The sequence below is a fragment of the Talpa europaea genome, assembly GCF_964194135.1.
Source record: "Talpa europaea genome assembly, chromosome: 9".
Classification (NCBI taxonomy): Eukaryota; Metazoa; Chordata; class Mammalia; order Eulipotyphla; family Talpidae; genus Talpa; species Talpa europaea.
Window position 1 is genome coordinate 49,775,019 of NC_140076.1, and position 22,822 is coordinate 49,797,840.

General features: G+C 36.7%; 1 protein-coding gene across 1 annotated transcript in view; it reads left to right on the forward strand.

Moving 5' to 3' along the window:
* The window catches only part of SLC44A5 (solute carrier family 44 member 5), a gene marked incomplete at both ends in the record, with an annotated part of 126,006 nt that overhangs the window by 55,635 nt on the left and 47,549 nt on the right, over nt 1–22,822 (forward strand). Inside the window, 2 exons of the mRNA XM_084242342.1 lie at nt 2,980–3,064; nt 17,958–18,042. Of these exons, the coding sequence (XP_084098468.1) occupies nt 2,980–3,064; nt 17,958–18,042 (170 nt within the window). The remainder of the gene's footprint in view (nt 1–2,979; nt 3,065–17,957; nt 18,043–22,822) is intronic.

The following is a 22,822-nucleotide window of genomic DNA, read 5'->3' on the forward strand; positions in this document are numbered from 1 at the left end:
TATAAGCTGGTGTGGTTTTTTGCACTTATAGCATGTTTCAATTCAGATAAAACACATTTAAGTGCTTAATAGACATAGGTTGCTAGTAGCTACCACATTATACAAACAGTTCTGGGAGTTTCGCAAATAGAGAACTCTTAGGAAAGGAAGTAAAATGTGAGGAGTTCTTTATTAATTGACAAGATGACTGATGCCTCTTTCTCCCCCACACTATTTCTCTGCTGGGAGTATAAGGAGATGTGGACTTGATGAAGAAAAGAAAACTAGACACCCATGACTGATATGACTTGGTTGAGCTGGCCCTTGCAGCTTTCAGCTCAAAGACTTGATGCTTCAGCTCAAACATGGACCATCTGTAGCACAACCTCTGTGCCAGAGTCTGCCTGGAGAGTTGTAGCAGCAGCTTAATAAATACAGCCACCTGCCATGATTCACAACTAAAAAAGCAAGAAGATCTCTCCCCTCAATACTTCCATCTTCATCTCCTTTGCCCTCTGGCATTAGCTCCCTCCCAGCCACTCTGCCTTTTCCACCAAGTACAGAGCTCTTTTTTCAAATGACAAAGTTTCAAACTTACTTGTGTCATCAGCTTTCACACCATATGTGTGCAACACACCGCTGATTCTCCTGTTGTTTGTAGCTGATCTAGTTGCTTCCCACTGCTAACAAACTCATTCCTGATCTCTCCTTGAATGACAGCATTTTAGCTACTATATTCTTGTGGTTAAAGAATGTGAGAGCAACAACCTAAGTTCAAGCCCGTTTTATACCATTTAAAAGTGATCTTGAGACATAAACTCTGAGTTGCAGTTATGTATAAAATATGGGTATAAGTAATATTTGCCTCATGGGATTATTGTGACACTGTCATAGTTGTGAGATAAAAATAAAACAATGGATATAATACATTTAATGTAGTACTTCGCACATTGTAAGCAACTACTATATTAAAGAATTTATTATTATACTCTTCCCTTAATCTGTAATTCCTTCCCTACTCCTGACCTCTTGTCCAAATCCTACTCATTTTTCAGGCTTTTGCACTGCGACCCCTTTCCTAAGCCTTCTACAATCTTTTCTCTCCTTTTCAGGTATTTGTTGTGAACTCTGACATAAACTACACTGGTATTGACTTCTAGTACAGGGCACATAGTGGTCATTTAGTAAGTTCTCTCTTAACTGACTGATAATGAAAAGAAGAAGAAAACTGTAGCAGATGCTTCTGGTGCCCCACCTGTTCCCCCAGTTCTTAGTATGCTTACAGCTGTGGCCACTGCTAGGCATGTTCTACCTGATTTCTCAGAAGGTCCCAGCAGGATGAATTCACTGCTGTCACAAGTGTATTCTGCTCGTTGGCATACACCTTGCTGGCTTTGCACCCATTTTTGCTAACTTCTTTCATATTTTCAAAATTCTTATGAGGCCGGTTATTATTATACCTATTGTCTTATAGTAACAAATTAGAAAGCAAAGATTCAAAATAATCAAGGGACTTATTCAGGGTCCTAATTATATTAAGTAGCAAACCTACTAACCCAAGTGCTTCGTTAGGTGCCCATTTCTGTATTAATGTATGGAAAGGGAATTAAACATTTCAGGACAGGGTTAAAAGAAACATTACAAAAAATAGAGTCAGACAAAATTAGATCTCATTTTCAGGGATAGTCAAAAATGTGACAAACTAAAATATAAAAGAACATAATAAAATTTTGTCTGGAGACTCACTGTATGTTGAATGTTTTGCTGTCATTTCAATGCCTTATTTATAGTCTGCTCTCATTATTCTGAGAAATAAACATGAGAAGATATGGCAGCTGAGAGCTGCCTGAATGAGTCAGATTTTATAAGCAGGTATTAGAAGATGAAACCAATTTGGCTTCTTTGACATTGGAGAAAGACTTACACAAGGGAGATTTTTCTGGATACTTAGATACTAAAAGGAAAGGCTTCCATGAGTGAGAAAAATTTCTTTTCCATATTAAAATTCTCATTCAGAATTGATTTTTTTTTATCTTCCCAAGTCACACAGGCCATGTACATTATGGTGATTGGATTATAACTCGAACTGTCAAATCCAATAAATGTGGGTGTGGAGATAGCTCGGCAAATGCTAAAGGAAGCAAAGGACAAAGAATTGTTTCTCATATGCAGAAGCAAGCATTAGATGACCAGTGCATTTCCTAGATTTTTAGGAACAATATTGGAAATGTAAGGCATGTTCAGTGAGAATTAGGCAGTATTACCCAGTTTAGCAAATGCATGTTACTGTGGTTCTATAGTATACATGTCAAGTTTATAATTCTTTGAAAATAAAGATGATGAGTTATACGAGGTAAAACCCAATGTCTTCAGAGAAAATAGAGTTGAATCTATGGTTTTCATGGTTTGAGAGCACTTGATATTTATAGTAAGCTTCGAGATTACTAGACAGATGCATTGTGAATCTTTATGATGCATTGCCCCTGACATTGCTACTATTTACCTTTAGACTGTCATATGACATCATAAAGAACTAGTCAATTTGAACTGGCCATTACAGTTTTATTCCTTTAATTTTTTTAATGGTTTTCACTTAGCATAACCCAAAAGAATTACATCATAATATTTGCTGTAAATTTATTAGTTCTATGATGAAGTCATTTCATTTGGGCTCTAGAGAAATGACTTCTAACCTACCAAGCTTTTGTAGTGTGCCCTCCAATTCACATTTTAATAAATGTCATTTTCTAAGTGCATTACCTCATGTTTTGGCTACAACCCAGATGAATCCTGAGAGAATAAGAGAAATGTGCTTTCTCACTGATTCATCCATATTTTATTTTACCTTTCATTAAGAAATTACTCTTTGAAGAAAATCAATAATCTCCTGTGACTGAGGGGAGAGGTTAGTCTGTTGCAGTGATGCATTCTAATTCTCAAATCAGAATGCCTCAGGCCAGCTGTTTCTGATAGAGTTTTTGTTCTTTCTTGTTCCTGCAGCATGGGTACATGGCGACCCCAGGAGAGTGGCCTATCCTACAGACAGCAGGGGCCACTTTTGTGGCCAGAAGGGCACCCCTAATGAGTGAGTATGGTCACTTTTGCTTTGCCTGACTTTACTGTCCAATCTGGAATCCAAAAATCACTTCTACATGAATCCTTCTAGATTTATAAGAAGATTGAAATTCATAAAGGCAGTTTTTCCTCTGTCTTTTCCTATAGATAGTTTATAAGCAGCTGGGACATTTCATACCACATGCCGTTGTTATCCAACATTTTTTTAGAATGAATGGAGATTCTGCTTAGTAAAATTATAATTATAAGGGGTGAATTTGGCCACTGATTTTATCAGAAGCCATATTTTAAAATGCCTTTTGAAATAGCTATTGAAAAGCTGAATTCTGAGTAGCTCCTGGAACATTAGATAGTACAGTTGTTAGAATTGCTTATGCCACAGTGCCAAATGGTAAATCATTCCACCTTTCAAGGTGAGGGGCATACCCAGAAAGCAGTGTGTGCTAGACTTTACCAGGCAGCTTGGCTGCTGTAGCCAATGAGCCTAAGTAGCTAAAACAAGCAAGGAAAAATGCTACAATAATTCCTTTCTGAAGTTAACCAAAGCAGAGATTTCCTTTTCTAAAAGCAAGTTTTCTATTTCGTTATCTTAAAACAGAACAAAACAAAAGCACAAGTCTCAAATTTTTAAAAAATTTCCTTCCTTACTCAATGGTCTATTTCTTTTCTGTCAATACCTGGGAGCTCCACGTTCTTCATAATGAATTCAGTTTCTATAAAATTTGGTATTGAATGTGTAAAATCCAAAGCAGCAACCCCCACACCCACCCCGTCTGCCACCCATCCCTATACCACCCACCCTGCCTGCCCCAGCAACAACTCTACTGAGTTCCCTGTGCTGCCTATCCATAGCTATGGAGCTTGTTATGCCAAGGGATGTATAGATTTCAAAAAATAGATTCAGGAAAGGGTTAAAATCACAGAGCAATGTAAGAAGACAATCAAAAGAAATCAGAAATTGGATGGGGAATAAATCCTCAGTCATGTTAGGTTGAGTTTATGGTGAACAAGTTTACTCCTACAAAAGGTTCTCATTGCCTGTTAGAGAACACAGGACTCAGTTCTCATCTAGAGTGATAATTTTTATTTTAACTTCAGGAGCTCAAAAATCCTAGATACTGATAACAAAAACTTCATACTATGAAGAGCAAAGAAAGCACCAGGTGGTTAAAAAAAAAATCACACAAATCTCTAAATATCTATTTCTTTAAAATAGACTATTTTTAAAAGGGCCTCTGTGACAATAAATTTTCTACACCAAAGCCAATGACCCACTTTTTTTTCCAACAAAGGGGTGATACCACAAATTGCAGTAAGAAAGATCATTCAAATATAATCCTAGTATAACATATACATGTTCATTGAACTATTATTTAAAATAATAATATATTGGAAACAATGCAGATACCCAGCAGTATGTGAATGATAGTAATTTATGACCCACTGACTTAATGAAATATAATGGAGCCATTGAAAATTCTGTTTATCTTTTAAGAATTGTTTCTGTTGATTTTCCTTTATAATGTCAGGGTTTTATGTCATAATTATAATTGCCCTCCTCTTCCTGAAAATAACATTTGCCTATATTTCTCTAGTATTTTCAGAATAGTTCATTGAATGATCGACTCTTTTCCTCCTATGATTTCTGATACTGCAACTATCATCTGAATTTTTATATTTGTTTCTGAATGATGTATGCTGTACCGATGTGTATTGTTAAACTTCTCAATTATTTTAATTCTTATAGAAAATGTGTATTAATTTGAAATTTTAACAGATTACTTTAAATGATGCTTAAGAGTTTTTACTTTTAAATCAGTGTTAAGAAGGACAAAGATCCTGAAGGCAGGCGTGAGCCTATGATGCTCCAGCAACTGAAAGAAGTCAAAGGAGGCTGGAATATAGCGAGCAATGAGGGAAATGAAAGGAGCAGATGTCTGAGAGGCACTTAATTAATCAAATTTTGTGACTCCGTATTCTCTGCTAAATATTTGGATTACTTATAAGTGCAAGAAAGCACTGAAAATGTGTTCATCAAGACAGTGACAGAATCTATTTTATATTTTAAAAGACCATTCTTGCTGCTCATTTACACTTTCTTGAATTGTTTCAATTGCTTATAAAGATGCTGTATGCAGAAAAATATTCAGCTTTTTACTTCACCTTGAAAATAATTAATGGTATATATCATGGAGTAGAATTATGAGTAAATTTTATTTCCCTTTTTATATACTAATGTATATAGCAAGTTTCTACTAAAAATATATTACTTTATATTCCCCCTAAGTTTTCAAAAAATAAAAACCTGAAAAGTACATTACCTAAAACAATAGATTGCCTTGCCAATCCAAGCCCTTAAAACAAAAGATGAAACAAATATTTTGTTGAAAGAATATATAATTTAGAGTCAAATTCTGAGTTTTACTTCCTTCTATCATTAATTTTTGAGCATAAGAAACAACCTATCTTGGGCTTAATTTGATAATCCAAAAATTAAATGAAAGAACAATCATAGGAAGAAATTTGCATTGTCCTTTCTTTTTGCAAAAATCACTTTCATATTATAACTTTTATTGTTTGTTGAGGTCCTTCAGTGGACCAGTCACTATGCAAAATGCCGGAGTTACTCCAGTAAATAAAATGACTTTTCTTCAAGGATAATCTCAGTCTCCAGGGAGACAGTTAAGAAATCCACGGATTTCAGAGAGTTTTGATCCAAGATGGCAACATAGCAGGCTCCTTAATCTCACCTCCTTCTATAAGCACAGAGAATATACACTCAGTACAATTACCTGTGAAAAAAATCCAGAAACAAGCTGAGTGGCTCCTATACATCAGATGAAAGAGAAATACCCACATTGATGCAGGCAGGAAATTCTGAGACACATCTCACCACAAACCTCACCCCTGGCGCAGGTCTATACAATTGGGAAGGAACCTACATGTCTTAACTTCTCTCTGAGGAGTGAAATATTTGGACCCTACATCTAGTGGCCCAATTTTCAAGACCCCTACTCAAAGAGAAGGCCTTCCAAACACCTTGCTATGAAATCTTACAAGGCTCACATCCATGAGAGTCAAAAGACTATGACAAATCAAGAAAAGTTCTTAATCTCTGATTATCCGTCTTCCCAGCTGAAAGGGAACAGAAATGCCCATTTCTTGGTCTTTTTCTGAAGGAAACATTTTTGCCTTCTTCAAGAGCTGTTGCCGGAAGGTCAGACTTCTAATTTTAGCATTTAGAAGAGACTGATTGCAATCCTCCCCAGAGACTGGGAGTACTAGAGGGCACAATTTTTTTTTTTAATTTTTCAAATTTTATTTTTGTATAATGATTGGTTTCTCACCTCATGTGTATTCCCCATAGTTCTCCCACCACAATATCATCTGTGAACATCACCATATTCCATTGAGTTCTTCCCTCTCCTGTTTTGACCCCCTTTTCCCCCCCTCCTTTGCTGTATGCCTCAGATCTATGGTCAGCTTGCTAGTTTTGTGTTCCTCTTGACCTATTGTTTGGTTTCTCTATATTTCACATTGAAGTGAAACCATCTGATATTTATCTTTTTTAATTCTGACTTATTTCAGTTAGCATAATCCCTTCTAAGTCCATCCATGTTGCCACAAATGGCACCATTCTTCACATCCTCCCTCTGGCATACTCCAGGTCAATGCTGTCTACCTATAAGAAACTTGTCCATACCTCTAGCACCCAAGCTTTTGTGACTGCCACAAGGAACACACTCTATGACCACCTGTTCCTGGTGGCCAGTGGGGGTTGTCTCACAGAACTATAGCAAATAATTAAACAATTATTAGCCAATTATTCCCTCAGCTCTCAGGATAAAGGGAGGAAACAAAATCACCCACCTTCTAGTTTCCCTGAAAAAGGTCTATTTGCATACTTTAAAAGCTGCTGCCTGGTGTTCCAACTTCCCATCAGACTACACATGGTGCTGACCAGCATCCTCTGCTTTGAAACACTGTCATGTCGGATCCTCAACTAACAAAGAAGGCAACTTGGACAAGCACAGAGGTTTGAGAGACAACTAAGAAGTGGGACAGGAGTGGAAAATAAGATTCATGTCTAACAGGCTTTTCTTTTTTTTTATTTAAATTTTATTTTTATATTCTGCATACAATTGCGACCCCCTTATTTTGACCCCAAGCCCTCCTTTCCCCACCTCCCACCCCCCTATAGAGTGTCTCTGGTTCATAGTTGTTTGTTGATTTTGATATTTTCTTTCTTATAGTTATTCTTTTTCCTGGTCCCTTATTTAAGTTTTCTAGATTCCTGCTCTGAGTGAGACCATCCGGTATTTTTCTTTTTCTTTCTGGCTTATTTCCCTGAGCATGATCCCTTCCAGCTCCATCCATGTTGCTGTAAATTGCATGTGTTTATCTTTTTTGAATGCTGAGTAATATTCCATGGTGTATATGTACCACATCTTCTTGATCCAGTCATCTATTTTTGGGCATTTGGGTTGTTTCCAAAGCTAGCTATTGTAAATAGTGCTGCTATAAACATAGGGGTGCAGGTGCTCTTTGGATTGCTGTTTCTGTGTCCTTTGGGTAAATACCTAGGAGTGGAATTGCTGGATCATATGGAAGCTCTATGTTTAGTAGGTCAAGAAATCTCCACACAGCTCTCCATAGTGGTTGGACCAGTTTACACTCCCACCAACAGTGCAGGAGAGTTCCTTTTTCTCCACAATCTCACCAACATTTGTTGTTGCTCGTTTTTTTAATATATGCAATTCTCACTGGTGTGAAATGGTATCTCATTGTAGTTTGATTTGCATTTCCCTGATTACAAGTGATGTTGAACATTTTTTCATATTTCTCTAACAGGCTTTTCTGTCAAGACTGGTAGAGGTAGCTTTTCAAAAACAAGAGGGTTCTCAAAAAAACAACCTGACTCACACTATGAACAGCTAGAAAAAGAAGAGGAAGCAAAAGTCCAAAATTAACAGAGGAAAGGGATGAGCAAAGATGAGAGAGAAATAAAAGACTAAAAAGAGAATAGAAAATATTCATGAAAGTAAGAGCCATTTTTTAAATAAAAAAAAAATTGTCAAACCTATAGCTAGACTCACCAAGAAAGAAACAGGGAACTTTAATGAATAAAACTAAAAATGAGAGAGAAGACATTGCAACACAAACATTTAGGTGGCCACTATTATACCACACAAATATAAAGAAGAGAGATGATGAACAATTATACACCAACAAATTGGACAACTGAGCTTAAATTCCATGTGAGAAATGGTTTGATAGTATTCATGATGTAAGTTAGGCTATTTATTAAAACTTAACCAAGAGGATGTTGAGTTATAAACTGTTGAACTGGAAGTTTTCTAAAATGCTGAAACAGACCTTAAAGGAAATTGGAGTCTTTGGTGGCTGTGTGTAACTTTCTCTGCTTTTGAGTTTCAGCACTTGTGTATGCTCCTTTTCTTTGGAATTTCCACTAAAAAGGAATAACTTGATTGATTTTGATGCCATCTTCTGGTTACTGCAAAAACTTCACTTTATAAAGGTTGTGTTAAGTAACTTTGAACACTGGTGCAGTACCAATTACCAAACTAGACAGACTGAAATATCCAACTCCCCCAATATGAAGTTCAGATAGGGGGAGGATTAAGAAGTCAAAATACTTCTATTTAATTTTGCATCAAATTGGCATCTATGTGAAATAATAACAGTCTTCAGTTTACTGAAGAACCTCTCATAAAATTCCATAGAGGTCACATAAATGCATTTGAGTGAACAGACTCAAAGTCCAGATGTACTTCTTGCTTAATTTTTAAAATCTATATCAAAATAATACATTCATGTGAAAGTAAACTAATTAATAAGGAGGTGTTTATAATAAAAGCAGTGGTCTCCCAGTATTCTTTAACCACAATTTCATTCTATGAAGACAGTCTTTTCTCTCTCACTATCTTCACTTAGGCTGCTATAACAGAATATATTTGGTGGTTTGTAAACAACAGAAATTTATTTCTCACTGTTCTGTGAGCTGGAAGTCCAATATCAAGTTGCCACCATGATCAGTTCCTGGTGAGAGTCCCTTCCTATTCAGCAAACAGATATCTTCATGCTACATCTTCAAATGAAGAAGGGGTGAAATTGCTCACTGGGGTCTCATTTATAGGAACCATTTCCATTCATAAGGGCTCAACCCCCAGGAGGCCCCACCTCTTAATACCATCATATTGGAGGGGTTAGGATTTCAAAATAAGAATTTTGAGAGGACACATTCTGTTCATGACACTTATTTTAGTTCCTCTGGCAGTTATTTTTTTAACATTCAAAATTTTATTTTAACTTTAAATAATATGGTTATTCTTTTATATTGTACTTTATTAACCTTAGATAGTATTTGCTGATAACCTATTATGAAAATGAAGACTTAACTCATCTATATTATTTCTTTTTCTGATCTCCCTCCTCCTTCTATGTCTGATAGTGAAATTATCACATTCAGATTTTAGTATAATTATTATTTAAAGTTATATAATATAACAATGCCTCTATTTCTTATTCTACTAACATTTGTCAGTGTCCCTACACATCGTTATTTTTAGAGGGGAATATTATTCTTGCTACCCCTCTTCTCTGCCATGGACAGCTGATGAAATTCTCAGCTATTTTTTTTAAAGATTTATTTATTTATTTATGCATACAAGAGCTGGGGTACAGGCCAGAGATGCAAGAGGGTGAGAAAATTCACCAGAGACAGAGTGGGGAACAGAACAGGTAGACTGACTAAAATACGCTGGTGAGGGAAGCAGTGGGTGAGACAGGAGAGGTCTGCTGCACCATGTGGGATTCTCTTCAGCTGGCTGGGATTGAACCCGTGCTGCAGGGGCTGCAGACACCTTCACAGTGTGGCGCTTAACCACCTGCGCCACCAGGGAGGCCCCTCAGCTATTTTTTTTAAGATTTATTTATTTATGCATACAAGAACTGGGGTACAGGCCAGAAGTGCTGGGGTTAGAGGATTCACCAGAGACAGAGTGGGGAGCAAAACAGGCAGACTGGCTGAAATACACTGCTGAGGGGAACAGTGGACAAGACAGGAGAGGTCTGCTGTGCCCTGGCTGGCAGGGGATCAAGCTCGTGATGCAGAGGTTGCAGATAGTGTCATGGTGCTGTGCTTAACCCCTTGCTCCACCAGCAAGGCCCTGTTAATGAAGACTTGGAGTCTAAATGAATTTGCAACAGGGGGAGGCTGGGGAGAGTGCCATGGAGAGCAGCTCTGCCTTTCATTCTTCCAGCCCAAGCTTTTATTAAAGATATGAACATAGGGACAAGAAAATAGTGCACAATTGTGTTTATGACTATACAAATCAATGTTACTGGTGGAACAAGTTTTTCTAGTTAGTAGTGAACATGCACACAAGCCAGTGCATCCTCAGAGAGCAGGAGTCAATTCTGGGAAGAAGTTCTGTTTGCAGAACTTATAACCTCCCAGAACTCCATATGCAGAGTAAACAGGTACTCTCAGAAAACTCCCTTTAGGGCAGCAGGCTGCCAACACTTCTATCTTACTTTTCCATTCTCTCCTTCGACTTTCTTTGTTTTCTATCTACATAATTAAGTTTGTCTGAAGTTTCAGTTCCCTAGCTTCAACAGAGTCTTTCATGTTCTATTTGTAGATTGATTCTAGAAGTTGGAAACAAAAGATCTTTGCTTTGTTATAACTCTGTATAGATACTTTATTCGCTGTAGGTCATTTCTACTATGCACCTGATATCAAAGTCAAACCTTATACTTTATTAGCAATTTATCATCATTCCACAACTTAGTTTGCTTCAACATGGGGAAATGACATTCTTGTACAATATTTTGTTTGCCAGCAAGTTTTTTTTTTCTTAAATGGCCTTTATACGGACGACAGATCCCAAATACAATATGTTTTTAGTGTCCCTTAGAGAGCTTCATTAGATTGGATCCTGCTTCTAGAGTTTCCAGATTAGAAGATTAGCAAATAAAGACCATATATCTGACAAGACTGATATCCATGATAGGCAAGAACTCATACAACTCAACAGAATGAATATTATAACCCAATCAAAAAATGGGCAAAAGAGCTAAATAGATACTTCTCCAAAGAAGACATATACATAGCCAACAAGCACATGAAAAAAGGCTCACCATCATCACTTGTCATCAGGAAAATGCAAGTCAAAGCAACAGTGAGCTATAATCTCATGCTGTGATTCTAAAAGACCAGAGTGAAATCATCAAACAGACCAGAAACAGCAAGTGTTGGTGAGGGTTTGAAGATAAAAACAGAATGAAGGTTTCTCAAAATATTGAAAATTGATCTGCAGTATGATCCATAAATTCCTTGTTATCTATTCACAGCATAAGAAAACACTAATTTGAACGGATAATGCACTTTTATGTTCATGGCAGCACTATTCACAATAGCCAAGTTATGGAAACAATCTAAGAGTCTAACAACAGATGAGTGGCTAAAGCAGATGTGAAATATATGCACATAGGAACTTAACTATATTAAAAAAAAGATGAACTCTTGCCATTTTCGATAACATGGGTGCAACTTGAGGGGATGAAGCAAAGCAAAATAAGTGAGAAACAGAAAGATAAATACTAGATGACTTTACTCACATGGGCAATATAGAGAAATAAAGCAAAGGAACAGACCAAACTAAAAGAAGCCATAGAAATCTGACTGTAGAATTGAAGTTACTAGGTGAGAAGGGATAGGGTGGAGAACAAAGTGGGGAGCAGTACCAATGGACTATGGTGGGGGACAATGGGTACTTCTGAAGAGATGTGAATCTATATTTCTGAATCATATATAGTGTTATATAACAGTGTTACCTCAATAAAAATAGTAGAATTAAAAAATAAAATAAAAATAAAATGGAAAAAACAATAGCAAATAAAAACAGAATACTAGTTGAATTTTAATTTCTTACAAATAATTATTTTAGTATGTGTCCAATACACTGTTTGCTGTCTCTCAAGTATTTTTTTTTTCTTTATTGACCCCTTGTTTTGATAGAGAACATTCTCAAATATCTTTCTAAGAAAAGGAAACTTAGGAAGTAAATTTGCTGAGTCATTGGACTATTTTCCTTTTCTCTGTTTATTGTCAATTGATGGTTCAGTTATAGAATTGTAACTAGAAAGACAATTCCTGTCAGAAATTTAAGGAGGTTGTTCCATTGCTTTTGGCATGCAATATGTTGAATACATGTTTGAATCATATACCTCGTGATTGTTAATACAATTCACTCACCCAATGCCCAGGACCAAATATTAAATACTGAGTATTTGAAATAGGAACGTCTTTTTTTAAAGATTTATTTTATTTTTTTATGCATACCAGAACAGGGGTCTAGGCCAGAGATGTGGGGGGTGAGAGGATTCACCAGAGACAGAGTGGGGAGCAGAACAGGCAGATCTACTGAAGTACACAGTGGAGGGGAGCAGCGGCCAGATAGGAGAGGTCTGCTGTCTGGGTTAGCTCCCTGGTTGGGTTGAACTCAGCCTGCAGTGGCTGGCAATAGCTTGATAGCACTGAGACTTTAACCCCTGCATCACCAGGGGGACCCCAAAACAGGGACAAGTTTTTATAATTGGGATAGTGTCAATAGTCATGATGGGGAGCCCAAGCTCAAATCACCACCCGAAAGAAGAGGGACCTAGGGTTTTTACAGGGAAGGGTACTTGCTCAGATCTTTGATTCTAGAAAGCATGCGACTTAGCAAGGGGTTTCAGAAAGTAGAAATCTCATTTTGAGGAGGGCCATTTATTTAAAAAACCGCAGGATCCTTCAGTCTAGTTGATTTTTATAAAACAAGTTCTCTCATGATTGCCTTGGGATCTGGAAATACAAATTAAAGATCTTAGCTTATATATTAGCTTAGTTCTAGAATTTAATTCTTGTACTGCTAGATCATGGTGATTTTTTTCCTCTTAGAAAGCATTTATAATAATTTCTTGATTCTTGCTGTTATGAAGTCTCCTGACTTAATGTAGATTTTTTTTAAATGTCCTTTGTTTAGTTCTCTTTGGCGTCTTTAACCCTGAAGAACTATGACTCCTATCAGCTCTGGAAATTCTTCAGTGACACCTTTGCTGTGTCATCCTTTCCACATTATTGGTTCTCCTTTTGAAACTCTGTGGAGTCATACCTTGTACTTCTTGGGTTAGTCTCAATGCCCATTTTTTCCTTCACTGACTTTTTATTCTGTATTCCTGGAGATTTTCTCAAATGTTCCCCAATTCTATTTATTTAAAAAAAATTAGTTATCATATTTTTAATCCCTAAAAGCCCTCTGTTGTTCTCTATTAAGATTAGCATAATGTTTATGTATGTATGCATGTATGTATGTATGTATTTTCTAACACAGTATTTTTGTTTTGTGGATAATCTTCTTGAATTACTCTGAAAATGTTGATTTTTTTAAATGTCCCTCCTGTGCCCTAAATTAGTTTTATTCATCCTACATCAGGTTTTGTTTACCTTAGTATTTTTCTTATATTCTTGATGTTACATGATTATCCATTTTAACTAAAGAAAGAAGAACCAGACCACATGTATGAGTGTGCTCTGCTGCTAATGACGTAACGTAATAGGTTGGTTTTCCAGAAAGGCCTTTGCCTGTATGGAGTGATGGGCTGTGTTGGTTGACAGATCGCACTACAGCATGAACTGTTGGGATACTGACTATCAGAAAAACAATTCCAGAATATGAATGGAGGTGAGCTCGGTGCCAAATCCTGTGAAATCCAGTGCTGCTTTCAGATGGTTCACTCAACAGAATAGGCCTACTCAGTTTTTGCCTGAGTGCTAGGATTCTAAGTGTAGGGATTGGGAGAAATACAGAGTAGTCTGTATTTTCTTTGTAGTGTGTATATAAACCTTCCATTAATCTTGTTTTTGGCCATGCTTCCTGCTCTCAACTCTGAGTCCATCATGTCACATGATTTCTAAAAAACAAAACATGTCCCACCCTTTGTGCAGCCCCTCTGTGGTGCATTAGTCCCTCAACACACTCTCATCTGCTCTCCATCTTCCAGAAACTGTTGAACTCTCTTGCAGAATTGTGAGAACATTCCATCCTCCATATCTTTAGCTGGTATGGTGAGGCTTATTCCTCTTTGGTTTTTATCTTTTATTTCAAACAGTATGAGGAAAAGAGAGACTGGCTTAAGTGCACATTGTGTCATCTTGAACTAGAGGTTTGCATTTGCTTCTATTATTTTTTGATGGAAATACAATTCAAGTTAAATAATGAGTTTCTCAGTCACTCTCAGAATTGTTGCAACTATCACTATTTACTTTGTACCGAAGGAATCTGAGGTGCAATGAAGTTTAAGGATATTAGATAGACTGTGATACAATTACTATGGATTTGTGATGAAAAACTAAGGTGGATTCTAAGACTGAAAAAACACATTCTGGAATTGGTCTCATTCATTATGCAACATTTGATAAGTACCCAAAATCGGCCAACATTAGGCTAAGTGTTGTCAATGTAAGAATGAGTATAAAGATGACTAAGGTATAAACCTTACTGATGAGGCTGGCAAAATCTTGTGAATAACTTCAGTTTATGTAATATTTTGCAGTTTATAAATCAGTTTTACATATGGAGGACTCTTGACACTTACGGATTTACTATTCATAATCTTAACTGCTCCTAAGGGACTCCAATGATCCATGAAATGCAAAAATTTTTCATTTATTTAGGTACAAATTTGAATCACCTGTATTATGAGACTATGTGAGTTATATAATATAGTTGCTTGGGTGGTGAAAAAGTCAAGCTGACTCATAGAAGAATGAAGTATCCTTGTGCATATTATGTATGAATTTATAAGCAGATTCTTCTTTCCCTATTGTCTAGCACAGCAGTTTTATTCTTGTATTTAATGTAGGTTGTTATTTAGCACTGTTTTCTTACCTGGTGTTTAAAATTTTTTTTATTGAGATAGCATTTGTTTGTAACAATGTGTATGTTTTATGGGTATAGATTCCCATCTCTTCAATTGCATATTGCCACACCACGTGTACCACCAAAGCATCAGTAATCCTCCACCATCGTCCACTGACCCCTCCCAGGTGTGCTCTCCACCTCTAGCCTCCCCTTCTGGTAGCCTCAATTCTGTGGTCGCATTTCTAGGGCTTATTTTAGTTTTGTTCTGTTTCTTTGCTTTATTTCTTTATATTCCAAATATGAGTGAAATCATTCAGAATTTATCATTACCATTATCTTGCTTGGTATAATACCTTCCAGTTCCATCCATATGGATGTTAAAAAAAATCTTTTTTTCAATAGCTGAGTAGTATTCCTTTGTGTATATATGCCACATTTTCTCTATCCACTCATCTGTTGTTGGGCACTTAGGTGGTTTCCATAGCATGGCTATTGTAAATAGTGTTGTAGTAAGCATAGAAGTGCATATATCCCTTTGAATTAGTGATTTACTAGTGTTTTGTTGTTGTTGTTCAGATAGATACTGAGGAATGGAACTTATAAGCAGATTCTTGAGCTATTGGTACTTGATGTACATGACATAAGCTTATTTTCCCCTTATCATTGCCTTTAACAGTGCTCTTTCAAATCCCTTCTCACTTTTACATCAGGCAGCTCCCACAGCTTTTAGACACTTTCTGTGGTTACGAATTTCAGTATGTTCCAATTTAAAATTTTATCTCATGTGTTCTAATTGTTTGGCTCAGGCAAAGTAATGTAAACTCTGAAAAGGAGCTTAGTGTGGAAAGAGCCTGGTTTACTATTTCCTTTCTTTTCCCTCTCTTCTGGTTCTAAACCTTTCATTGTGTTCTGGGTGATGGAAGAAGAGTGTCTTACTTTCCTGATCATAGCCCTAGTCCCACATAGTTATAGTTCCCGCAGCGAAGATGTAAATGACTATCTATTTGAATGCTTTGGGATAAGCATCCCAAGTCTGGTTCTTTCACAGGATAAAGGTAGAAGTCTCTAGCAACATCCTCACTGAATAGATCCATGATTTGAGAGATTGCCTTTGGCTTGCCTTCCAAACTCTTCAACTCCATCCCTCACAGTTCACCCCCTACTCCCTTACTGTCAGAGGTGCCCCTTGGGAGGCATAATCCCACTTGACTTGAGCCCACATCCTCCCAAGACAGGCTGATGCCCTCTTTCTGCTCCATTGATTTTCAAAAAGTCTCTTGTGATCTTTTTGGGTCTCATTTCTCCCTGCTAAAATGAAAGCCAAGGGCTGACTAGCAGAGGTGTAATACAAAAGAGGTTTCTATTTGGAAAAAAAGGCACTGACCTGCCTTTCTTATATGTATTCTCTGTCTCTTTTAAGAAATTCTCTCAAAATTTTCTGTAATTTAGAATTGGAATGAGATAATCCACACCCTCAATGAGGAAGGTATGGAAAATTCTTTTAACTGTGATCATTGTATCTTGTCAACTCTATTACTTCCAATCCATCTCCTTACCCCAGCCTTTCACTTATGTAGACAGAGGCATGAAGGGGATAGCAGTGATGTAATGATCTAGTCCACATTTTTTTGTGTGTGTGAAGGCTTCACTCTATCTTTAGATTTGCATCCTATTTCATGATTCTGATTCAGTCTTACTGAGCAGCCTATTTCACACATTGTTTGCTAATTTAGTCATAATTTTTTTTAAAGAATTTTTTTTTACAGAGGCATGTTTATTTATTTATTAGTTTGTTTTGTTTATACATGCACTGGGTACAGTCAGAAGCGCTGGGGGAGGGTGAGAGAATTCACCAGAGCCAGAGCGGGGAGCAGAGCAGGCAGAAGGACCGAAGTACACTGCTGAGGGGAGCAGCGGGCAGCAGGAGAGGTCTGCGCGCCATGTGGGACCCTCCTCCGGTGGCCGGGGAGCAGCCGGGGATCGAACCGGCGCCACAGAGGCCGCGGGCAGCTTCGCAACCCAGCGCTCAACCACTGCGCCACCGGGGAGGCCCTAATTTAGTCATAATTAATTGAGTCTTGTAAAGAAGCTAGGGAAATGCTTATTGAATGTTTAGGGCTGTTTTCAATCTACAGGGAAGAATTAAAAAAAAAACAACAACAACTCTGAATTCCTGAGCCATAAATCCAGAGATATGAGCTCTCAGTGGTTGAAAATGAGCCAAGAATCAGGATTTTCAACAGACAGCCAAGTTTTACTTATACATATTAAGTTGGAAATATTTGTCTTGAGTCCAGTGCACATTATTTTATGTCCTCCAAACACCACAATGAAGTAGGTATGACTGATATTATCCCCATTTTACTGATGAATAAATTGAGATTCAAAATGGAGCCATGACTTGTCAAATTGCAAGCTAATACTCCAGTTGGTCCTTGTGATAATAAACATTGACCTGTCCCATTCTTGTGCCATGGGCCATAATTTTGAACACACAAAGAATCTCTCTCAACTTATTGATATTTTTTAAAAGTATCAAAGTAATACATGTTTATTTCAGCGAATCCACAATAATTAACCAGAGAAAAATAATCAGCTATAATAATTTTTCTGTATATGTTACAATATTTTTGCCAACTTTAAATCAAATCATAGTTTAAAACTCTTTAGCAATCTGCTTCCAAAAATTAATGTATTGTGAATTTCACCATCCATTAAACATTTTCTTCAAAAATAGTTTGAATGACAGTATAATCTTCCATTTTATTAACTGAAAATTCTTTCTTTAACCCATTCCTTGTTGGACAGTTTATTTCAACTTTTTCCTGTTACAAAAAGGTGATTTTAATGAGGGGTGTCAGAGAAAGTGAATACAATTTCTAAAGGTCATATTATATGAGAAGTAATCAAGATCTAAAATATATGGAACATTTTCACAGTCTCTAAAAAAAGATTGTTATGTTGTTTTCTCAACAGAAACAAGACCATTTTGTTTTACTATAACCTGTTCAGCTGTGCCAGTCCCTCAGTGATGGTAAATCTACAGTGCCCCACCACACAGGTAAGGAAAAGATGCTTCACTGATGATGTTAGCAATTTTGATCATTTTTGGATAAAAGAATTTAGAAACTCCATTTGGGTTCTGTGTACATGTAGTTAATGATGAATTTATGGAAGGTGGGATGATGTAAGTCTGAGCTCATGTTTGTTCATATGCAATCAAATTAATCAGGGATTAATGATTTTAGAATAGTGGTAAGCAACTTTGATTATCTTGTCCAACCGCCTGTTTTTTTTTTTTTTTTTTGGTTTTATTTATTTTTTATTTATTTTTTTTTTTTAAATTTTATTTTTATTTATTTATTTATTTTAAATAAATTTTATTGTTATATTCCCCATACAATTGCAGCCTCCCCATTCTGACCCCAATCCCTCCCCTCCCGCCCCCCTAAAAGTGTCTCTGGTTCATAGTTTTTTGTTGATTTTGATTTTCACTATCTTATAGTTATTCATTTTCCTGGTCCCTTATTTAAGTTTTCTAGATTCCTGCTATGAGTGAGACCATCCGGTATTTTTCTTTTTCTTTTTGGCTTATTTCGCTGAGCATGATCCCTTCCAGCGCCATCCATGTTGCTGCAAATTGCATGTGTTTATCTTTTTTGAATGCTGAGTAATATTCCATGGTATATATGTACCACATCTTCTTGATCCAGTCATCTATTTTTGGGCATTTGGGTTGTTTCCAAAGCTTAGCTATTGTAAACAGTGCTGCTATAAACATAGGGGTGCAGGTGTTCTTTGGAATTGATGTTTCTGTGTCCTTTGGGTAAATACCTAGGAGTGGAATTGCTGGATCATATGGAAGCTCTATGTTTAGTAGGTCCAGAAATCTCCACACAGCTTTCCACAGTGGTTGGACCAGTTTGCACTCCCACCAACAGTGCAGAAGAGTTCCTTTTTCTCCACACCCTCGCCAACATTTGTTGTTGCTAGTTTTTTTAACATGTGCCATTCTCACTGGTGTAAGATGGTATCTCATGGTAGTTTTGATTTGCATTTCCCTGATGACAAGTGATGTTGAACATTTTTTCATATGCCTGTTGGCCATTTGCATTTCCTCTTCAGAGAAGTTTCTTTTAAGCTCTTCTGCCCATTTTTTGACTGGATTATTTTCTTTGTTGTTGTTGAGTCTCATCAGCTCTTTGCAGATTTTTGTGATCAGTCCTTTATCATTAGTGTTGGGTGCAAAAATGTTCTCCCAGTTGGTGGGGTTTCTCTTTGTTTTTGTTATTGTCTCTTTTGCTGTGCAAAAGCTCTTTAATTTGATGTAGTCCCAGCTGTTTATCTTTGCCTTCACTATCACTGCTTTGGGTGATGTGTCTGTAAAGATGTCTTTGATGTGCAAATCACGTAGTGTTTCGCCTATATTTCCTTCTATATATTTTATGGTTTCAGGTCTTATGTCTAGTTCTTTAATCCATTTTGAGTTGATTTTTGTGTATGGTGTGAGGTAGTGGTCAAGCTTCATTCTTTTGCATGTAGCGACCCAGTTTTCCCAGCACCATTTATTGAACAAACTTTCTTTGCTCCAATGCATAGTCTTTGCTCCTTTGTCAAAGATTAGTTGACCATAAATCTGTGGGTTTATTTCTGGATTTTCTATTCGATTCCATTGGTCTGTATGTCTGTTCTTGTTCCAATACCATGCAGTTTTGATGATTATGGCTTTGTAGTATAGTTTGAAGTCTGGGAGTCTGATGCCTCCATTCCCTTCTTTTTTTTTCAGGAGAGCTTTGGCTATTCGGGGTTTTTTGTGATTCCATATGAATTTCATCAATAATTGTTCTATTTCTTTGAAGAATGACATTGAAATTTTGATTGGAATAGCATTGAATCTGTATATTGCTTTTGGAAGGATGGCCATTTTAATAATGTTTATTCTTCCAATCCATGAGCAGGGGATGTCTCTCCATTTCTTTGTGTCTTCTTCTATTTCTTTTAACAGTGTTTTATAGTTTTCTTTGTATAGGTCCTTTACCTCTTTTGTTAGATTTATTCCCAAATATTTGATTTTTTTTGTTTCAATAACAAAAGGGATGGTCTTTTTGATTTCTTCTTCTTCAGATTTATTGTTTGTGTATAGGACGGCTACTGACTTTTGCGTGTTGATTTTGTATCCTGCCACTTTACTGAACTGATTGATGAGTTGAATTAGCTTTTCTGTGGAGTTTTTGGGGTTCTCTATATATAATATCATATCGTCTGCAAATAGTGATAGTTTGACTTCTTCTTTTCCTATTTGGATTCCTTGGATGTCTTTCTCTTGTCTTATTGCCCTGGCTAGGACTTCCAGTATTATATTGAAAAGCAATGGTGAGAGTGGACATCCTTGTCTTGTTCCAGATCTTAATGGAATTGCTTTCAGCTTTTCACCATTGAGAATGATACTGGCTGTTGGCTTGTCATAGATGGCCTTTATGATGTTGAGGTATGTTCCTTGTATCCCAAGAATTTCAAGGGCTTTTATCATGAATGGGTGTTGCACTTTGTTGAAAGCTTTCTCAGCATCTATTGATATTATCATATGGTTTTTATATTTCTTTTTGTTGATGTGTTGGATAACGTTGATTGATTTTCGGATGTTAAACCATCCTTGTGCCCCTGGAATGAATCCAACTTGGTCGTGGTGAATTATCTTATGGATACATTGTTGGATTCTGATAGCTAAAATTTTATTGAGGATTTTTGCATCAGTGTTCATTAGGGAGATTGGCCTGTAGTTTTCCTTTTTTGTGTTGTCCTTGTTCGGTTTTGGTATTAGTGTAATGTTGGCTTCATAAAACGTGTTTGGTATTGTCCCTTCCTTCTCAATTTTTTGGAAGAGTTTGTGAAGGATAGGCACTAATTCGTCTCTGAATGTTTGGTAGAATTCATTTGTAAATCCATCAGGTCCTGGGCTTTTGTTTTTGGGGAGGTTTTTTATTACCATTTCAATTTCGCTAATTGTAATTGGTCTGTTTAGGTGTTCTATTTCTTCTTTATCTAGCTTTGGGTGATTGTAGAGTTGTAGGAATTTGTCCATCTCCTCTAGATTGTTGAACTTGTTTCCATATAACTGTTCATAGTAGTTACTGATTATTCTTTTGATTTCTGGTGTGTCCGTTGTGATTTCTCCTCTTTCATTGATGATCCTGTTTATTTGTGCTTTCTCCCTTTTTTCCTTTGTGAGCCTGGCTAGGGGTTTGTCTATTTTATTGATTTTTTCAAAGAACCAGCTCTTGGTTTCATTGATCTTTTGGATTGTTTTTTTAGTTTCAATTTCATTTATTTCTGCTTTGGTTTTTATTATTTCTTTTCTTCTACTGGTTTTGGGGTTTTTTTGTTGTTCTTTTTCTAGATCTTTGAGCTTCGAGATTAGGTTGTTTCTTTGCGTTCTTTCTTGTTTCTTGATGTGAGCTTCTATTGCTATATATTTTCCTCTTATTACTGCTTTTGCTGCATCCCATACATTTAGGATATTGGTGTCCTCCTTGTCGTTCAATTCAAAAAATTTTTTAATTTCTTCTTTGATCTCCTCATTAGTCCAATGGTCTTCCAGTAGTGTGGTTTTTAATCTCCATGAGGTAGGAAAGTTCCTTGCCTTCTTTTTATGGTTTATTTCTAGTTTGATGCCTTCATGGTCAGAAAAGATGGTTGATATGATTTCAATCTTGGTGTATCTGTTGATGTTTGTCTTGTGCCCCAGTATGTGATCGATCCTGGAGAATGATCCGTGTGCGCTTGAGAAAAATGTGTACTCCGTTTTTTTGGGGTTTAGTGTTCTATAGATGTCTGTTAAGCCCAATTGCTCTAGGTCCTTATTTAGAGCTTTAGTTTCTTTACTTATTTTTTGTCTTGTTGATCTATCCATTGTTGATAGTGGTGTGTTGAAGTCTCCCACTACGTATGTGTTTTCTCTGATGTCTGTTTTCAGAGAGGACAACAGTTGTCTGATATATTTTGGTGCTCCTTCGTTTGGTGAGTATATGTTAATGAGTGTTATTTCTTCTTGAAGTATTGTCCCCTTGATCATAATGTAGTGACCCTTGGGGTCTCTTTTTATCTTTTTGAGTTTGAAATCTGTTTTATCTGATATAAGTATAGCTGTTCCTGCTTTCTTTTTTGGTCCATTTGCTTGTAGGATTGTTTTCCATCCTTTAACTTTGAGCCTATTTTTATCTTTTGTAGCTAAATGTGTTTCCTGGAGACAGCAAAAGGTTGGGTTTTGTTTCTTAATCCAGGCTGCAACTCTGTGTCTTTTTATTGAAGAGTTTAGTCCATTTACATTCAGAGTTATTATTGATATGTTAACATCTGTATTTGCCATTGTGTTTGTCTTTCCTTTGATTTTATTTATTTATTCTTTTAATAACTTTTTTTTTTGGCCTTCTTTCATTGTTATTCGTCCCTCTGAGGTTCTGGCTTTAGGACTCCTTGTAGTATTTTTTGGAGTGGGGGTTTAGTTGCAATGAAATTCCGGAGTTTCTGTTTGTCTGGAAAGGTCCATATTCTTTCTTCAAAGAGGAAGGAGAGCTTTGCGGGATAGAGTATTCTTGGTTGGCATCTGTTTTCTTGGAGTCTGTTGACTATGTCCCTCCACTCTCTCCTTGCCCGTAGTGTTTCTTCGGAGAAGTCTGATGTCAGCCTGATTGGCTTTCCTTTGAATGTTATCTGTTTCTTCCCTCTTGCCAGCTTCATTATTTTTTCCTTGTCCTGGATTCTTGGGAGCTTTACTATTATGTGTCTTGCTGTATTTTTCCTTTCGTCGTGGAAGTTTGGTGTTCTTCTTGCTTCTTGTATAT